General features: G+C 41.2%; 1 protein-coding gene across 3 annotated transcripts in view; it reads left to right on the top strand.

The window, feature by feature from the left end:
* The window catches only part of MEP1B (meprin A subunit beta), a 34,499-nt gene extending 17,813 nt beyond the window's left edge, over window positions 1-16,686 (top strand). The window contains exons 7-15 of one of the 3 annotated variants that reach the window (XM_068993707.1): window positions 484-662; window positions 2,768-2,986; window positions 3,906-4,058; window positions 6,578-6,793; window positions 9,377-9,820; window positions 11,694-11,873; window positions 13,070-13,193; window positions 14,422-14,626; window positions 16,510-16,686. In XM_068993707.1, coding sequence (XP_068849808.1) covers window positions 484-662; window positions 2,768-2,986; window positions 3,906-4,058; window positions 6,578-6,793; window positions 9,377-9,820; window positions 11,694-11,873; window positions 13,070-13,193; window positions 14,422-14,626; window positions 16,510-16,524 — 1,735 coding nt within the window. In that variant the 3' untranslated portion in view covers window positions 16,525-16,686. The remainder of the gene's footprint in view (window positions 1-483; window positions 663-2,767; window positions 2,987-3,905; window positions 4,059-6,577; window positions 6,794-9,376; window positions 9,821-11,693; window positions 11,874-13,069; window positions 13,194-14,421; window positions 14,627-16,509) is intronic. The other 2 variants (XM_068993709.1, XM_068993710.1) reach the window with 2 other exon arrangements.
* The last annotated feature ends 830 nt before the right edge of the window (window positions 16,687-17,516 follow it).

Here is a 17,516-nt window from a genome sequence, read left to right as displayed (position 1 = left end):
GGCCAAAGTATTGGAACTTCAGTTTCAGCATCAGTTCCTTCAATTAATATTCAGGGTTGATTTCCTTTAGGATTGACTGGTTTGATCTCCTTGCTATCCGAGAACTCTTACTACTTTGCTTAAGAAGATGATAGTTATTTGACTCAAGATCAGCAGTTCTGAGTAGTTTCTCTACCTGTATAGAACCCTTATTCAAGGACCATCTGAAAAATTTTGGGATATTCAGAAAAAATCAGGCCAGGTTGAGTGGAGGGTGAATTACTCCTTAACATTTGGTGTCAGCCCAAGTTCTCCAAAGATCATCTGGTCTGGAAGGCTTTTCATACCTCACTGGGTTTTGGGAGAAGTGCACGGTGTTTAGACACAAGTGAAAGATCTAGGATCTTAGGTAACCAGGTAGATTAGGCATTAGGGATTTAGCTCTAAGACCTTAACCTGCATCAATATAAAAGCCTCTCCTCGTACTGTAAACTCCCCTGTCAGCTGCTGGTCTTCAGTGGGGAAGCAATTTACTGGGATGCAACAACTGTCCATCGGAGAGGGCTGTGACAAAATAGCAACGGTTCAACATGAGTTTCTCCATGCCCTTGGGTTCTGGCATGAACAGTCACGGTCCGATCGGAATGACTATGTCAGCATAATTTGGAACAGAATAATTTCAGGTAGGTTTATCTTGTTGTTTTACATTGTTTTAAACGTAAATACTAAATTTCTAAACATGTGCTTTCTTCTGCCATTGGTGTTGTCTATTAATAATGGGAAAACTCTGATGTTTTGATCTTACTTCATTTGGCTCTGGGCTTCCCAAGTGGTGCTAGTGGTAAAGAATCTGCCTGCCAATGCAGGAGATGCAAGAGACACAGATTTGATCCCTGGGTCCCTGGAGAAGGGACTGGCTACTCACTCTAGTATTCTTGCCTGGAGAATCCCATGGACAAGGAGCCTGGCAGGCTATAGTCTATAGGGTCACCAAGAGTTGGACACAGCTGAGCACATTTGGCTCTAACTCAGTAAGAGATGAAGTCCCTGATGGCCACTGGGGAACAGTTTTCCAGAACCCCAGTTTGAGCTGGATGTGATGTTAGGAACCAGTGTTTCCTAAAGAGTATTTTATGGAGCACTGTCCCACAATTTTTTCGCAGGTGTTTTGTAGAAAGGAATCTGTGGTCAAATTAATTTGGGAAATCCTAGGTTAAAAGAAATTACACTTAGCTATTTACACTATTGTACTGTTCAGAGTCTTTGCTTGACTAACGTGAATTGCAAATCTCCAGCAGGAGCGTTTTCCAAAGTGACTTGATCATGGTCTTTTTTTTTTTTTTTTTTTTTTTGGAGTATTTGGTTGTATAATCCTTTGGAGCCCATATTGCGAAACGCTGCAGTAGTTGAACAGCTGGAACTTTTTGTGACTTTGTGCTCAAAGTCAGAAAGATTTCTCCACCCCTACCCCCTCCCCCCAAAAATGTGTTTATTTTGGCTGCACTGGGTCTTAGTTGTGCCACATGGGTCTTTGTTGCAGTATGTGGGATCTATTTCCCAGACCAGGGATCAGACCTGGGCCTCTTGCATTGGGAGCATTGAGTCTTAGCCACTAGATCTCCAGGGAGATCTCCAGAAAGGTTGTAATATCCATGTCTGACTAGAACTCATGTTTTCTGCAGTGACATTTCGTTTCTCCATCTGTCTTGCCTCCATAGGGTATGGTGAGGGGAATGGGGAGGCAGAGAAGTGAGAGGGGAGGGATGACATGGCTATCAAATGAGGCCAGTGAGGGCTGCTCTGTGCTGAGGGCCCCTGACACCACAATCCCAACATCACATTAGTTGCCCCTGCCTTTGCCCTGACCCAGAGTCTGGGGGAAGACATTATAGCCAAGTCTAAAAGATTTCTAGAGCAAGAGAAGTGCTTAGCTTCAACCCATGGCCTCGTTCTTCAGGGTTTCCAATGTCTTATTTTTGTTAGAAACTTCTGCCTTGATTTGATAATGCATCTTTATGCATTGATGATCAGACCCATTTGTAGTGATGCTAAGTAGTCAGGAATCTTCTCTAAATGTATTTATTTACATATATCTACACATATTCCAGTAACTGAGAGATCACTGATGATATCAATCCTTCCTGCATTATCATCCCCATCCCATCCCACCACACCTCCCAATTGTTTTCATCTCCATCCAGTGAGAATACCTACATCTCGTCATTGCAGTCAATGACACTGAGTGTTTCAATAATACCTTTTAGACCCTTTCTACCCACTGTTGTTATTCAGTTGCTAAGCTGTGTCTGACTCTTTGCAACCCCATGGACTGCAGCATGCCAGGCTTCCCTGTCTTGATTTCCTTTGACTGGTTTGATCTCCTTGCAGTCCAAGGGACTCTCAAGAGTCTTCCCCAGTACCACAGTTTGAAAGCATCAGTTCTTCAGCACTCAGCCTTCTTTATGGTCCAATTCTCACATCCATTTGTGACTACTGGAAAAGCCATAGCTTTCCATTAGCAGTTCTTACCACCTTAGGCCAAATGCTCAAGTCCAACTTTGGGCTGCAGTGAAATCTTAGACAAGTTCAGCATGACAGGTGGTATCATAATTCTAAGTTTAAATAGTCTATTCCAATACAGGAATATTTGAAGCACTCTTGAAATACCATCAAGTGTTAGTTGTAACCAATGTTGCACAATGTTTATTATTGTCTTTATTTCTAAGTTAACAGTCTTTGGAGTAAGATAAACTAAATTTTGTAATTAAAATTTTTATTTATCATTTAGGCAAAGAGAGAAATTTTGACTTCTATGATGATCAAGTAATAGACTCCTTGAACGTTCCCTATGATTACAGCTCAGTGATGCACTACAGTAAAACTGCATTCGGAAATGGATCAGAACCTACAATTGTAACAAGGGTCCCGGACTTCATGGATGTGATTGGCCAGCGAATGGATTTCAGTGACTCTGATGTCTTAAAGTTGAATCAACTGTATAACTGCTGTATGTGACAGATTCTTTGACATGATCTCTCTTCCTCTCTGCTCTGTAGGAAAACATTCTACTCTGTGCTGGGTTTTCTGAAATTATAGTTAGTTAATTATAGGTTGATAGTTGAAGTTTGATGTTCAGAAAGGAAAAAAAAAAAACCAAAAAGATTAGCACCCAGATCCCAAATGACAACATGGAAGTAGCATTTTTCTTCTCATGTGTTCTGGGCTTCAGATTTAAAAACCAGCTGAGTCCTGTCACAGCATGCCCCCTTCAAGTTTCTGAAATTGTTGCTAACTCAAATGTATAGACCAACTATATTCAAAACTCTTTTCAGTCCAAATGAAATATACAGTCATAATTTAAATGAGTTCAAATAATTTGAGTTGTGGTTTATTAATCTGAATAACTAGAGGAGTGTAGACTCATATTTCTTTCTTCTTAGAATATTTATTTGGTTGCTCCAGGTTTTAGTTGTAGCACTTGAAATCTTTGATCTTCACCGCAGCATGCAGGATCTTTTTAGTTGTGGCATGCGAAAACACTCTTTAGTTGCAGCATGCAAACTCAGTCAGGTGTGGCATGTAAGATCTGGTCCCTTGACTAAGGATGGAACCTGGGCCCTCTGCATTGAGAACACAGAGTCTAAGCCACTGGACCACCAGGGAAGCGACTCGACTCAGGTTTCGAACACAGTTAGTTAATCTGATAAACAAGACTCAGGGAGGCAGCTTATACAGAACTCACAGTTGGTTGATTGTCTTGGTTTTGCAGATATCAAGAGATCTTCAAGCCACCATCACCCTGACTCAGCGACGAGTCCCCTTTAATATCACCCTAGAATTCCTAGTTCTTCTGGATGAGGTGTTTTTACTACTTAGCTTATTGTGTTCGATCTGCATGTCAGTAATTGTTTCTGTTGCTTTTGTAGCCTCCTCCTTGAGCTTTATGGAGTCGTGCGATTTTGAGCTGGAAAATGTGTGTGGGATGATTCAGAGTTCAGCAGACAGTGCTGACTGGCAGCGGCTCTGCCAGGTCTCTGAGGGGCCGGAGAGCGATCACTCCAACATGGGCCGGTGCAGAGGTAACAGGAGTGAGATTCTTCTGGGTTTTATTCTCAGTGCTTCTAGCCTTTTTCTTCCTTTCTTCTTTTTAAATTTAGTTTTAATGGGAGGATAATGGCTTTACAATACTGTGCTAGTTTCTGCCATACATCGACATGAATAGGTATACACATGTCCCCTCCCTCTTGAACCCCCCTCCCACCTCCCACCCTTTTCCACTCCTCTAGGTCATCACTTAGCACAGAGCTGAGCTCCCTGTTTTCTCTGTAAGTTGCAACTTCCCACTAGCTATCTATTTTACATATGGTAATGTACATGTCTCCATACTGCTCTCCCAATTTGTCCCACCCTTTTCTTCCCCTGCTGTGTGGAAAGTCTGTTCTCTAGGTCTGTGTCTCCATTGCTGCCCTGCAAATAAGTTCATTAGTTCCATTTGTCTAGATTTCATAGATATGCAGTAATATACAATATTTATTTTTCTCTGACTTGCTTCACTCTGTATAACAGGCTCTAGGTAGCCTTTTTCTTTGCTGTGAAATACTGCAATTTGAATTCTTATTTGTATTAGAATTACTAATGATAGCCCACTAGTGCTACTCAAGAATTGGTTCTGTATGATATAAGGATATGGTTAATTTCTTTGCTTTTACTGTCTGAGTTTGCTTTTTTCCCCATGGGCCAGCCCTGGGCTCTGTGAGGCCTCTACCCATAATATATGCCCACTGCAAGGAGGTGGGGGGGCTGCCACTCTCTGGAAGGACTCTTACCTCTGGAGCAGTGGGGTTTTGTTTCCTCGAAGCTTTCAGAATCCAAGAGATCTTCCAGTGAACAGCACCAGACTGGGAATTAATCCATTTTGCAACTTCAGCTGGTTGAGGTTACACATTCCTGTTGCAAACAGGAATGAAGGTAGAAAGTACAGTGTATTTAATTTTACTCAGATGAGTAAAAATTTCTACTGAAATTTTGTTTTGAATCAAATAATCATTTTTTAGCTACAGGTACCACATTTTTATTTATTTGCTAATTTCTGGCAGCAGATAGGTGAAACTAGATTTGAGAACCCAGGACTGTTGCTTGACAGCTCAGATGGTCTGGGCAAGGCTTGGGGTCTCTAAGAGCATGGAAGTGCTCCTCCTTTTTCTTTTATGGGGGTTGGTGAGGACAGGACAGATATTGTTTAAAGGTACAAACTTGTAAGAAGTAGTAAATTAGCCCTAGAGATGGAATGTACAGCATCATGAATATAGGCAACAATATTGTATTATAATAATCAAATCTGCTAAGAGACTAGACTTCACTATTCCCAGCACCAAAAAAATGATGCTATGTATCAAATAGAAGCGCCAAATTATTGCTACGATGGCAATTAGAAGGCAATATATAAATGTGTCAAATGAACATGCATACCTTGAATTTACACGATGGTTCAGTTCAGTCACTCAGTCGTGTCCGACTCTTTGCGACCGCATGAACCACAGCACGCCAGGCCTCCATGTCCAAATCCCGGAGTCCACCCAAACCCATGTCCATTGAGTCAGTGATGCCATCCAACCATCTCATCCTCTGTCGTCCCCTTCTCCTCCTGCCCTCAATCTTTCCCAGCATCAGGGTCTTTTCCAATGAGTCAGCTCTTCTCATCAGGTGGCCTAAGTATTGGAGTTTCAGCTTCAACATCAGTCCTTCCAATGAACACCCAAGACTGATCTCCTTTAGAATGGACTGGTTGGATCTCCTTGCAGTCCAAGGACTCTCAAGAGTCTTCTCCAACACCACAGTTTAAAAGCATCAATTCTTCGGTGCTCAGCTTTCTTTATAGTCCAACTCTCACATCCATACATGACCACTGGAAAAACCATAGCCTTGACTAGACGGACCTTTGTTGGCAAAGTAATGTCTCTGCTTTTTAATATGCTATCTAGGTTGGTCATAACCTTCCTTCCAAGGAGTAAGCATCTTTTAATTTCATGGCTGCAATCACCATCAGCATGTCACATATTTTCAATAAAAATATTTTTTAAATGTAGATTTGAATAGTGGATAGTGGCCCTCCATAGGTACTACTGTAGGAGGGAGGAAGGGATGGAGAAAGAGAGAGAGAGGCTAGACTGAGCAGGTAACACTTTTTCCCATTTTTTAAAAGATTTTTTTGATGTGGATCCTTTTTAAAGTCTTTATTGAATTTGTTACAATACTGCTTCTGTTTTATGTTTTAGTTTTTTGGCTCAGACATGTGGGAATCTTAACTCCCTGAACAGATTTTGGACCTGCACCTCCTGCATTGGAAGGTGAAGTCTCAACCATTGGACCCAGGGAAGTCCCCCCTTTTTTTTTTCATTTTTGAAAACTAACAACTGTAGTAAGAAAAAAGTGATCTAATGTTGCTATTTTCATAGTCTGCCTGCTCCAAGATCTGCATTTCGGTGCTCAAACAGTGCCCTGCATACAGCAGGAACTAAGTGGGAACAGAGTGCCCACAAGATATGCATCCCTGTATCCAGTACCTGGTTTCTCAGTTCTGCTCTTATCCTCTTAACAGGTTCTGGCTTCTTCATGCATTTCAACTGTAGCTCTGTAAATGAGGGGGCCACAGCAATACTGGAAAGTAGAATACTTTACCCTAAACGAGGATTTCAGTGCTTGCAATTTTTTTTGTACAACAGTGGAAGTGAAGATGACCAACTGAACATCTATATCAGGGAGTATTCTGCGGCTCATCTGAGCAGGACTCCAAGCCTTGTGGAACAAATAAAAGGTACAGTATCAACATTTTTATTCTTACATTCAAAGTGAGGCAATCTTTTTATTTTTTAAATTTTTATCTTGTATTGGGGTATAGCTGATTAACAATGTTATAATAGGATAGTTTCAGGTGAACAGCAAAGAGACTCAGTCATACATGTGCATGTAGCCATTCTTCCCCAAACTCCCCTCCTGGCCAGGCTGCCACATAACATTGAGCAGAGCTCCCTGCGCTATAGAGTAGGTCCTTGTTGGTTACCCATTTTAAATATAGCCGTGCGTACAAGTCCAACCCAAACAGAGCGAGGCAATCTTAATGTTTTATTTAATGCAACCACTTACAACAGGGTAGGGGTTATGAACCTAGAACCTAGAACCTGATCCTCCTTGTTTTATGCTGTGGTTAGGAAGCTAAAATGAAAGTGCTTTCTGTGCTATAAAATACGTGACGCTCACTTAAGAAACTGTAGATTGGTCTCTGGTGTTGGCGAAGTTAGTTCTTGGCAAATAATAAAATAGAATGGAAACTAGCTTAGGCAAAACGGCAAGAGTTACTGGCTCAACATATCTAAATTATAGGATGGAGAAGAGAGAAAGTGGCCGCAGGTAGGATGGAACCTGTCCCTGAACATGGCTGGGGACCTGTCCTGTTACCTCAGAGGGGCTTTGTCCAGAAAACTGGTGCTTTGGCTGTTTCACTTCCCATTTGCATTTTTGCATTTTACATTTACATTAAAAACATGCCATCAGACTAGAGAAGGATCTCTTCCTCTAATTTGTAGCCTAAAAAACATAAATTCCAATGCAGGATTCTAACTGTTATGATTTGGGTTAAATGTATCTTCTGGAGCAATTTGGAGTGGAGAGAGGGCAATAACGATGGGGTGGCCACCCTTCCTTCCAATCGTGTGTCTGGGAGGTGGGTCACGTTGACCACCTATTAGATGGTTCAGAAGGTTCCCTGAGGGAGGAAGGGAGGGGTTGTAGGCTAGTGACTATATTACTGTTTGCTTCATATATTGACTTCTTGATTTGAATGAATTGACTAAAACCTATTATAAAAATTGATCCATGTTATGCCATATATCATGCCATTTCCCCCCTGTTTAACAAGGAGAAACAATCTGAAACATAGATGATATTTCCCTTCAAGACCACTTTAAGCTGAGGTTCTTAATCTCATATTATACATCCAGGCAAGAGTGCTGGAGTTGGGTGCCATTACCTTCTCTGACATGTATATATACCATACATTATATATGTATATAATATGTATCTAATGCATATGTAAAAGGTTATAAATAAAATTATTACATGCATACATGACTATACATATATAATCCTTTGTATTAGCAATCTGTGGGTGTTATTACTGATAGATAATAGCACAAAGTGTATTTAAGAAACCTGCCTAGAAGTCCAGAATTTAAGCTGAAAGTACTGATCAAAATCAAAGGGAAGCTCTCATGAAAGATTTTTGTTCAATTCAGGGTCTTTCCATGGACAACAGCATTTCCTGTAATTTGGATCTTTCTAACTGATTTTCAAGCTATGTGTTTCTCATTAAGTGCTAATACATGTAAATTTTAAGGCACTGTGTTAACTACTATTTGACATGAATTCCTGAGCTATTCATTCCCTTTGTGGGATGAGCTTCTGAAAATTGCTTAATGTACTGCTTCTTATTTGAATGTATGATATAAGAAAATAACACAAGATATCCTATGGTGCACTGTTCTCCAGGGTAGAGAGTAATAGTTGAGGGGAATGCGCAGTTTGGGAAGAAAGGAGATGGTACCAGGTATCAGATAAATACTGATGCCTTTGCGTGCTCAGTTGCTCAGTCATGTCTGACTCTTTGTAACCCCATAGACTGTAGCCCACCCAGCCGGACGCCCCTGTCCATGGAATTCTTCAGGCAAGGATACTGGAGTGGTTTGCCATTTCCCACGCCAGGGGATCTTCCCAAGCCAGGGATCAAATCTGCGTCTCCTGCATTGACAGGTGGATTCTTTACCACTGTGCCACCTGGGAAGCTTGTAATGCTGAGTCCCTGGTAAATGATGTAAGGAGCCAACTGTAGGTTGTGGGCCTTCTATGGTCTGATGAATTCCTGTCTAATACTGCCAAAAACTGATTGAAAATTTTGCACTTGGAGGAAATATTCCAATCAAAGTTTACATAGATTAAAGGAGGCATTCGGCTGAGAACCACAGGAATCTGGTACAAATGTAAAGTTTTGGGCTTGTTTGTCTGTTTAACTGACTGAGAGGAGGTGACTTATAAGTTGGGTATGGAGTACTCATGAGTTAGATGCTATTGTTTGCTCACCTGTGTCTGGAAAATGGTGATCTATCTAAGAATAAAAATGAGCTAGATAAGCATTCAAATACTGCAGAGAGCCACTTGGCCCTACAAAACTGCCTCGGAGTAACTGGACCTGAGCTGGCGGAAGAAGAAAGCCATACCTTACACCTGCAGGAGGCAGCAGCTCTAGAAAGATCCTTTAGCCATGAAGATTAGGACTCTAATGTCAATTTGTATGTGACCTACATGGTCCTTTATCCTCTCTGAAATAATAATACCTCTTTTGCAGATATACCCTCTGGGAGCTGGCAACTTTACCATGTAACACTGAATGCGACCAGTAAATTTCGAGTGGTGTTTGAAGGGGTCAGAGGCACTGGTGCCTCACTGGGTGGCCTGTCTATTGATGACATCAATCTCTCAGAAACACGGTGCCCTCATCATGTCTGGCATATAAGGAATTTCACACAGCTCATTGGCAGCCCTGATGGGTCTTTCTACAGCCCTCCATTTTATTCTTCTAAGGGATATGCCTTTCAGATTTACTTGAATCTATATAGTTTGCCTAAAATAGGAATGTATTTCCACCTGATCTCTGGAGCCAATGATGATCAGTTAGAGTGGCCATGTCCTTGGCAACAAGTCACGATGACAATCTTGGATCAAACTCCTGACATTCGACAGCGTATGTCCAACCAGCAGAGTCTAACGACAGACCCATTCCTGACCATCGGTTTGTGGCTCATCTTCTTTATTATTAATACACAATCATTGCTCTAGGAGGGATGGATGATTTGGGAATGAGAGAATGCATAACCAGGCACCTAGGGAATTTTTGAGCCCCAAATCTTTGGATCAGAAGATGTGTGGGGGAAGTCTGATAGTCTCTCAATAATGTCTGACTGTGACCCCATGGACAGACTTCTTCGTCCATGGAATTCTCCAGGAAAGAATACTGGATTGGGTTGCCATTTCCTTCTTCAATGTAGGGGAAGGGCTTCAGCAATTCTGGACAGAGTCTCCCAGGCAGGAGACTGTCAGGAATATCAATAGAGATGCCAACAAATTGAGAAGATACTGGCTGTATTCTTAGAATTTGATGACAACGCCTAAATTCTCAAGGTTGTACGAGGAGTGTGTGCGTGCTAAGTCACTTCAATCAAGACCAACTCTTTGTGATCCTATGGACCATAGCCTGCCAGGCTCCTCTGTCCATGGGATTCTCCAGGCAAAGATACTGGAGTGGGTTGCCATTTCCTCTTCTAGGGGATCTTCTCGACCCAGAGATCAAGCCCTGTCGCTTATGTCTCCTGCACTAGCAGGCGGGTTTTTTTGTTTGTTTGTTTGTTTTTTACCACTAGCACCACCTGGGAGGAGGTGTGTTGTTGGTTTTAGAGTCTGACAAGCCTAGGTTCAAATCCAAGGTTTGCTTCTCACTAGCATTGTGAATTTGCACTGATAATCTCTTGAAACCTCAGTGTCTTCAGCAGCAAAACCGGGACAATAATAATAACCCCACAATTCTATTAACAGTGTCTCTACAGTTCAAGGAGGGAAGCTTGTGGAAGGGCCTGGCAGGGAGAGAGTCTCAGATGCTGAGTTCTCCTAACCCATGCTGTCCTTGTCTTGTCACTGATATTGTCAAAAACAGCTCAGCTTTTGAAATGCGGGTGGTTTTTGATCAGAAAGAAGATGTTAAGTAGATGTTCTTAGTGTTGGGAAGGGTGTGGGAATGGACTGTAACTTCTTACTGAGGAGTTCTGGGGGACTTGCCAATGGTGACATCATTCCCCATCTTTCTAGACTGAAAGATGCAGTGCCCAGAAAGCAATGATCACATTTCTAATTATAATAATCCTTTGCCCTCTGGGAACCTAACAAAGTAAAACAAGGAATTATGACAAGGTCAATATTATTGTCAATTCTGAATTCTGTATATGAAAAGAATGGACCTAAGTGATCTGGGGGGATAAAAATCTAATCTGATAGGAAAAAAAAATAGTATTGACAAAGAGATGTGGGAATTTGATGTTCACAATTTCTTTATCTTTTTTCAAAACATTTTTCCCTGAATGATGTTGAAAATGTCTCAAGGTTGGATGGGTCATCACCTGCTTTTCCAGAAACAGTGCTTTTTACTGTCTTCTACTCCTGAAGCCCTTTGCTATGTTAGGCGAATAATTTAGTTAATAAGATGAATTGTTCTATGCTAAAATTAGTAACTCTCTCAGTAATGCACTGATTTAACTCGGTTTAAAGGGCTGTCTGTAACTCAGAAGGCCACTACAGAATGATTCTAATGGATAGCTGAATTTCTACACTGGTCAGTCAGTAAAAGTGTAGAGCTTTACTACCCATGCCTCCTACCCAGGAAATTTTCTGTAGTAACCCTGAGTGTGGTCCTCTCTGCTGCGCCATCTCGTTTCCATCAGGATAATATAAATGAAAAACTCCAGTGATTTGCCGGGGACTACAGCACAGGTCAATAACATCATTTAATTATTCTGAGCTCCATCTTAATTGTGCTTCACATTGCCTGCATTTTCCTGCCACCGAAAGCTATGATGATGCTAAACATAATCCATTAATATAAATTGCTTTTTCAGATAATGGAACCTATTTTTGGGACAGGCCTTCCAAAGTGGGAGCACAAGTTATTTTCCCTAATGGAACTCAGTTTCAAAGAGGTAGGGGCCGTGGATTCCATAACTTTATGACCCAAGACCTGCTGAAAAGCAGAGATTTTATCAAAGGAGATGATGTTTATATCCTACTGACAGTGGAAGGTATGTGAATAAAAATAGTTTTCTCTAAGCTATTCTTTTTTTTTTTTCTTGTGGTCATTGATTATTTACTGTGTTCTTCTGGGTTCTATTTTCCGATATATTAGATAGAGATGTGGGAAGAAGTGGGCATGAGTGGGATTTTTTTTTGTATGAATTATTAACAATATAAAAATAATTTAGATGGAAACAGAGATAGTGCCAGGACAAATTAATTACCACTGCATGGAACAACAGTGGAAAGCTTTAGTCCAGAAAATTTCTTTAAAAGTAAGTTAAAGTATATCCATTATACCCTAGAATTTAATTCTTGGATTCTAGAAGTAAAAATGTCACACAAAACATAAAATGAAAGTGGAAATGGACTTTGTTGTCTCTTTTAAATATGTATACACATGCGTGCACACATACATATGTCTTGTCAGTACCAGCATTAATCTCTTGTCTTCTAAAGTTTCTTAGTCATCGCAGCCACCAATAACATTTTCCAGGAATAACTGGTGGTTTCCATGTTTTATGTGATAGGATTTTAACTCATTTACTATTAAATACCCACTTGCATCTCAGTAAGTCAGAACTATTTTTTGTGACAAAAGGTGATGTGATTAAAACCCATGAAATTTTGATTTCAGTGTCAGAGTAAATCTAGATGATACTTCAGGGGAAAAACGATTCAGAAATAACTTTCATTGAGGGAGAAAACATTTTAGGTAGCAGAGACAAATTCATATGTTCATCATGTCTGTTTGACCCTGTTTGGATCAGAAAACACCGAAAAGAACAGATTCTTGGTTGTCAGGGGACCTGGTATCTTGTGCTGAATATCTATCTACTTGCTCTGCCTTGCAAGAGACCTGTGATCTTGGGCAAGGGCCTCTTTGCATTTCTTTGCATTTCTGAGCTTTTGTTTCCTTGTTGGTCCCTTGGGATTCGGAACACAGACTCCCCTTCGAGCTCAGGTGAGCCCAGACCTGGGCAAACACATGTTCAGCTGTAGCCCCACAGGCTGGCCCAGCTTCCCTTGGTGGCTAGCTCTCAAACCACCTGTTTGATTGTTTCACTCCTGTGAATGTTACTGGACAGTGCTTCAAGATTACCTGAATGTATTACAAACTGAACATTTGATTTTGAACTTAAAGATCAAATGCTCATTAAACTCCAACTGACTTCCCTACCTGCTCTCCCCTCATCCTCCTTAGACATATCCCACCTTAATACACAAAATGACCCACTTCCAACCTTGGATGTCAATGACCTCTGCACAAGTTTCAGGTGTGAGAATGATGGGATCTGCATTCTCCAGAATGGCAAAGCTGAGTGCAGGTAAGGGTGCCATCTCCTCATCCTTTCGTTAGCTATTTGTTTCATTCCCACAATGTATGATTCATGTGATATTTCATATGAGTGAAATCAGTTGATTCTCATCTCACAACTGTTCATAGAGTATTTATTGTTTGCTCTCCATTTGGGAGTTTGGGTTGCCAGTAGAACAATGAAATTATTAATGTAAAGTGAGTACATTATATATTTTTTAGATTTTGTTTATTTATGGCTCTGCTGGGTCTTTGTTGCTATGTGGCATGCATGTGTGCTTAGTCACTTCAGTTGTGTCCGACTCTCTGCGACCCCATGGACCATGGCCCACCAGACTCCTCTGTCCATAGGATTCTCCAGGCAAGAGTACTGGAGTGGGTTGCTATTTCCTTCTCCAGTGATAAAATATGAAGTGAGTGAAGTGAAGTCACTCAGTCATGTCCAACTCTTTGCAACCCCATGGACTGTAGCCTATCAGGCTCCTCCGTCCATGGGATTTTCCAGGCAAGAGTACTGGAGTGGGGTGCCTTTTCCTTCTCCTTGCTATGTGGGTTTTTCTGTAACTGCAGAGTGTGGACGCTTCTCTCTGGCTGTGGTGCTCGGGCTTCTCCCTGTGGTGGCTTCTCCTGTTAGGGAGCACAGGCTCTGGGGTGCATGGGCTTCAGTAGTTGTGGCTCCTGGGCTCTGGAGCACAGGCTCACAGCTTTAGTTGCTCTGAGGCAGGTGGGATCCTCCCTGATCAGGGATGGAACCCACGTCTCCTGCTTTGGCACGTTGATTCTTTGCCACTGAGCCACCAGGGAAGCCCGCACGTTCTTTTCTAATTGCCTGAAACAGTCCTCATGAGTTATAAATCCTCACAACAGTCTGATGTGGTCAACGTGACTGTCCGCATTCCGTAGATGGAGATACCTAAATTCTGAGAAGAACCCGGCCATAGTCACAGCTGAGATGTTCCAGACTGGGACACTGAGAACTAAATTTTCTCCACTGTCTGTGCTGCCTTTCTTCCCCAGCTAGGAGCTGCTGTTTTAAATCCCAGATTAGGAATAATTTCATTGCTCCTTGCTGTTGGCCCTGCCTGGCTTCCTGGGCTAGTTTAACCAATCCTTTCAGTCCGAGTGGGTGACCAATGGTTCCATCTGTCAATGACCTGAGTGTTGACCCACACCTTCAATGGTGAAGATTTTCAGATTTAAATGTCAGCTCATAACTCAGTCATGTTTCAAACGTGTAGGTGTCGGTCGGGGGATGACTGGTGGTACATGGGAGAAAGGTGTGAAAAGAGAGGGTCAACACGAGACACCATTGTCATTGCCACATCTTCCACTGCCGCTGTGTTTGCCCTGATGCTGATCATCACTCTTGTCAGCATCTACTGTACCAGGAAGAAGTATCGTAAAGAGCCAAGTTCAAGGACAGTCAACACTATTATGGAAAATGTAAGTTGACTCTGATATTTGGTTATTCAAAACCCACTGATGAAATCATATAAAGAAAAATTAGGACTTTTTAATATCTTAAAAAATTTTTTTTCTATTCCCTGTACTGGGGAAAAAGGCTTGGAGACTATGAGTTTTTGTTACTTTCACTATAAATCAACAATTCTTAAATTGGAATCCTTGAAAACTTTTGGAGGGGAGGCTTATTATCCTCCTGAAACTGTACCTAGAATTGTGTATGGTTCTGCAGTTTTCTGGGGTGGGAGTCTGTGACCCTCCTGAAAGGCACGACTGATTTTTGCCTACACATTTCTTTCTACCTGGTTAAGTGGAAAGATGAACCATGTAAATGTCTTTGTTCTAAAGGCTGAGCTCAGTCTTTGTAGAAAGGGGGCACTAGGCACACTTGGGGTATTTGCATTAAAGAAGATTCCAACTAATTCTGGCTTCAGGTGCGATAACTCTAAGACAAGGTTTTCAAGTAGAAATTTTAAAGCCTTGCCTTAGATGGTCTCCAGAATGGCAACAGACTCTTGAAATTACCCTGGGGGAAGCAGAGACTCTGAGATAGGTATTGGCATAAAGGATGTTTACCAGGGATACAAGTGATGGAGTGAGGGAAGCTGGACCAGGCAGCTCTATTTTAAAGTTATGATTATTTTTAAGTGGACAGACTTATTTGTTTGAAGACCCTTGTTTGTTAAAGACAAACTAAATTTTTGTCTAAAGACAAACTAACTTCACTAAATTTTTTTGTGAAGTTATTCAAAAGATGGACAATGATAATGAACAGAAAGCAAACAGTTTTATTCTCATATACAGCTGTCATGTTTCCTGAACCTCAGGAAGATATTTAAAGCTAGTCATAAGGCAGTGGATCTCTTCCTTCACAAGCTCATTAGAAAAGTACTTAAAATGTATATATTAATAGGTTTGTTTTTTTAAAAAACAAACAAACAAACAAACAAACAGATATTTCCAGCTTATCTTATGACTTAAAAGGGACAGATCAACCAGTGATCCAGTAGGTCAGCCTGGTGGAAACCCAGGGCCGTTAGGGAAGTACTTGGGGGTTGGAGTAACTATGGTGGGAGAAGTGATGAGAGAGGAGAGGACTGGTTAGCTGAAGGGTGAGACTACCAAGAGAGTCCTCTGGAAACTGAAAGATGTAAGCACTATTACGAAGGTTGATTTATCGAGCTAAATTTGGAAGTAAAATGATAAAACAAAGAGCAGAAAAAGAAGGAAGTTAATTCAATAAAGGAACTATTAGGGCCATTAAATGGAAACACACACACACACACACACACACACAACCACCATAACATAACAACACAACTGTTTTGCCTCTGGGTCATTTAAACACATGCCCAAGAGTAAGGAATCAACTTAGTCTAGGCATTTCTGGGGCTTCCCTGGTGGCTCAAACCATAAAGAATCTGCCTGCAATGCAGGAGATATAGGATCCCTAGGTGGGAAAGATCCCCTAAAGAAGGAAATGGCAACCCGCTCCAGTAGTCTTGCGTGGAGAATTCCATGGACAGAGGAGCATGGCGGGTTACAGTCCATGGGGTCACAAGGCCTTTCTACAGTTTATTCACTGATAGCAGAACCTCTACCTCTAGTTTAAATCTGAAACTGAAATGACCTTTTTTTCTGAGTCTGAAGTGTGTGCTCACCCTGATGTCTGAACATCTGAATAAAGTGGGAGATGCCTGTGCATTTTCCTTCAGTCCAAGCCTGGAAAGGATGCCAGCTGGGAGGGAAGCCAGAAGATTGCAGAGGGTGCTTCGCTGAAACATGAGACTGTTTCATTGTGATGCATTTCGATAACAGTTTTTAAATTTAGAAATTAAGTCATCAATTGTTCTTCCCCCCTTTAGCAATATGCACTTTGAAGATTAACTCTGCAATACAGCCAGCAAATGAAATGAAAGATTCTTCATCATGGATTCACCCACAATATATTACAACCACTTCCTCCTTCTGTAAATGGATCTTCTCTCTGTAAATAGCTGGGTACACTATAAATCATTATTTTGGTAAAAGTCTAATTGGTGAGATGTTGCTGTGTTTTTGTTTTTAAAGGAAGGGATTAAAAAAAATTGAAAAATAAAAATAGATAAAGTGGAGAAGCAATTCAGGCTGTTGTGGAAGAAAAACACTGTTTATAAGTCAGAGAGAGAGAACTGGGAATAGCTTTCCAAGTGACTGATCCTTCTCTTTGGGGGCCAAGTGCCATGGCCTCACAGGCCATTCCCTAGAAATTGCCCAATGGGAATGATCTTCCATGTAGAATCTCCCCATTGCCATGTTATCCTGTCCCGATGGACAGAGGGGCAGAGGGCAGCTCCGTTCTCCCTGGGGACATCTGCCCCTCCGTCTGAAAGTGGCTACTTCTTTGTTTTCTTTATTATTATTATTATTTAATCACACTTAAGGCTTGTAGAATTTTAATTCCCCAGCCAGGAATTAAACCCAGGCCTTCAGCAGTGAGAGAGCAGAGTCCTAAACACTAGACTGCCAGGGAATTCCCTTGTCACTATTTTTTATTTTAGCCATTCCTGTTAAGTGATATCTCATTGTGGTTTTATTCTGCAGGTCCCTAGTGACTCATGATACTGAACCTCTTTTCATGTGCTTATTTGCTGTCTCTATAGCATCTTCAGTGGACTATCTCTTTACATCTTTCACTCATGCTCTGAATGAGATTTTTGCTCTTACAGTGTCTAGAGAACTTTTAATATATTTTGATCTATCTATTTCATTGTCAAACAGGTGGTTTGGAAACATATTTTCCCACTCTGCCACTTGCCTTATTTACTTAAAATAATATTTTGCAGAGCAGAAGGTTTTAATTTTGATAAAGTTCAGTTGATCTTTTTTTTTT

The sequence above is a fragment of the Capricornis sumatraensis genome, chromosome 21 (assembly GCF_032405125.1).
Source record: "Capricornis sumatraensis isolate serow.1 chromosome 21, serow.2, whole genome shotgun sequence".
Taxonomy (NCBI): domain Eukaryota; kingdom Metazoa; phylum Chordata; class Mammalia; order Artiodactyla; family Bovidae; genus Capricornis; species Capricornis sumatraensis.
The sequence above is the reverse complement of the archived record's forward strand: the minus strand, read 5'-3'. Positions and strand labels throughout refer to the sequence as shown.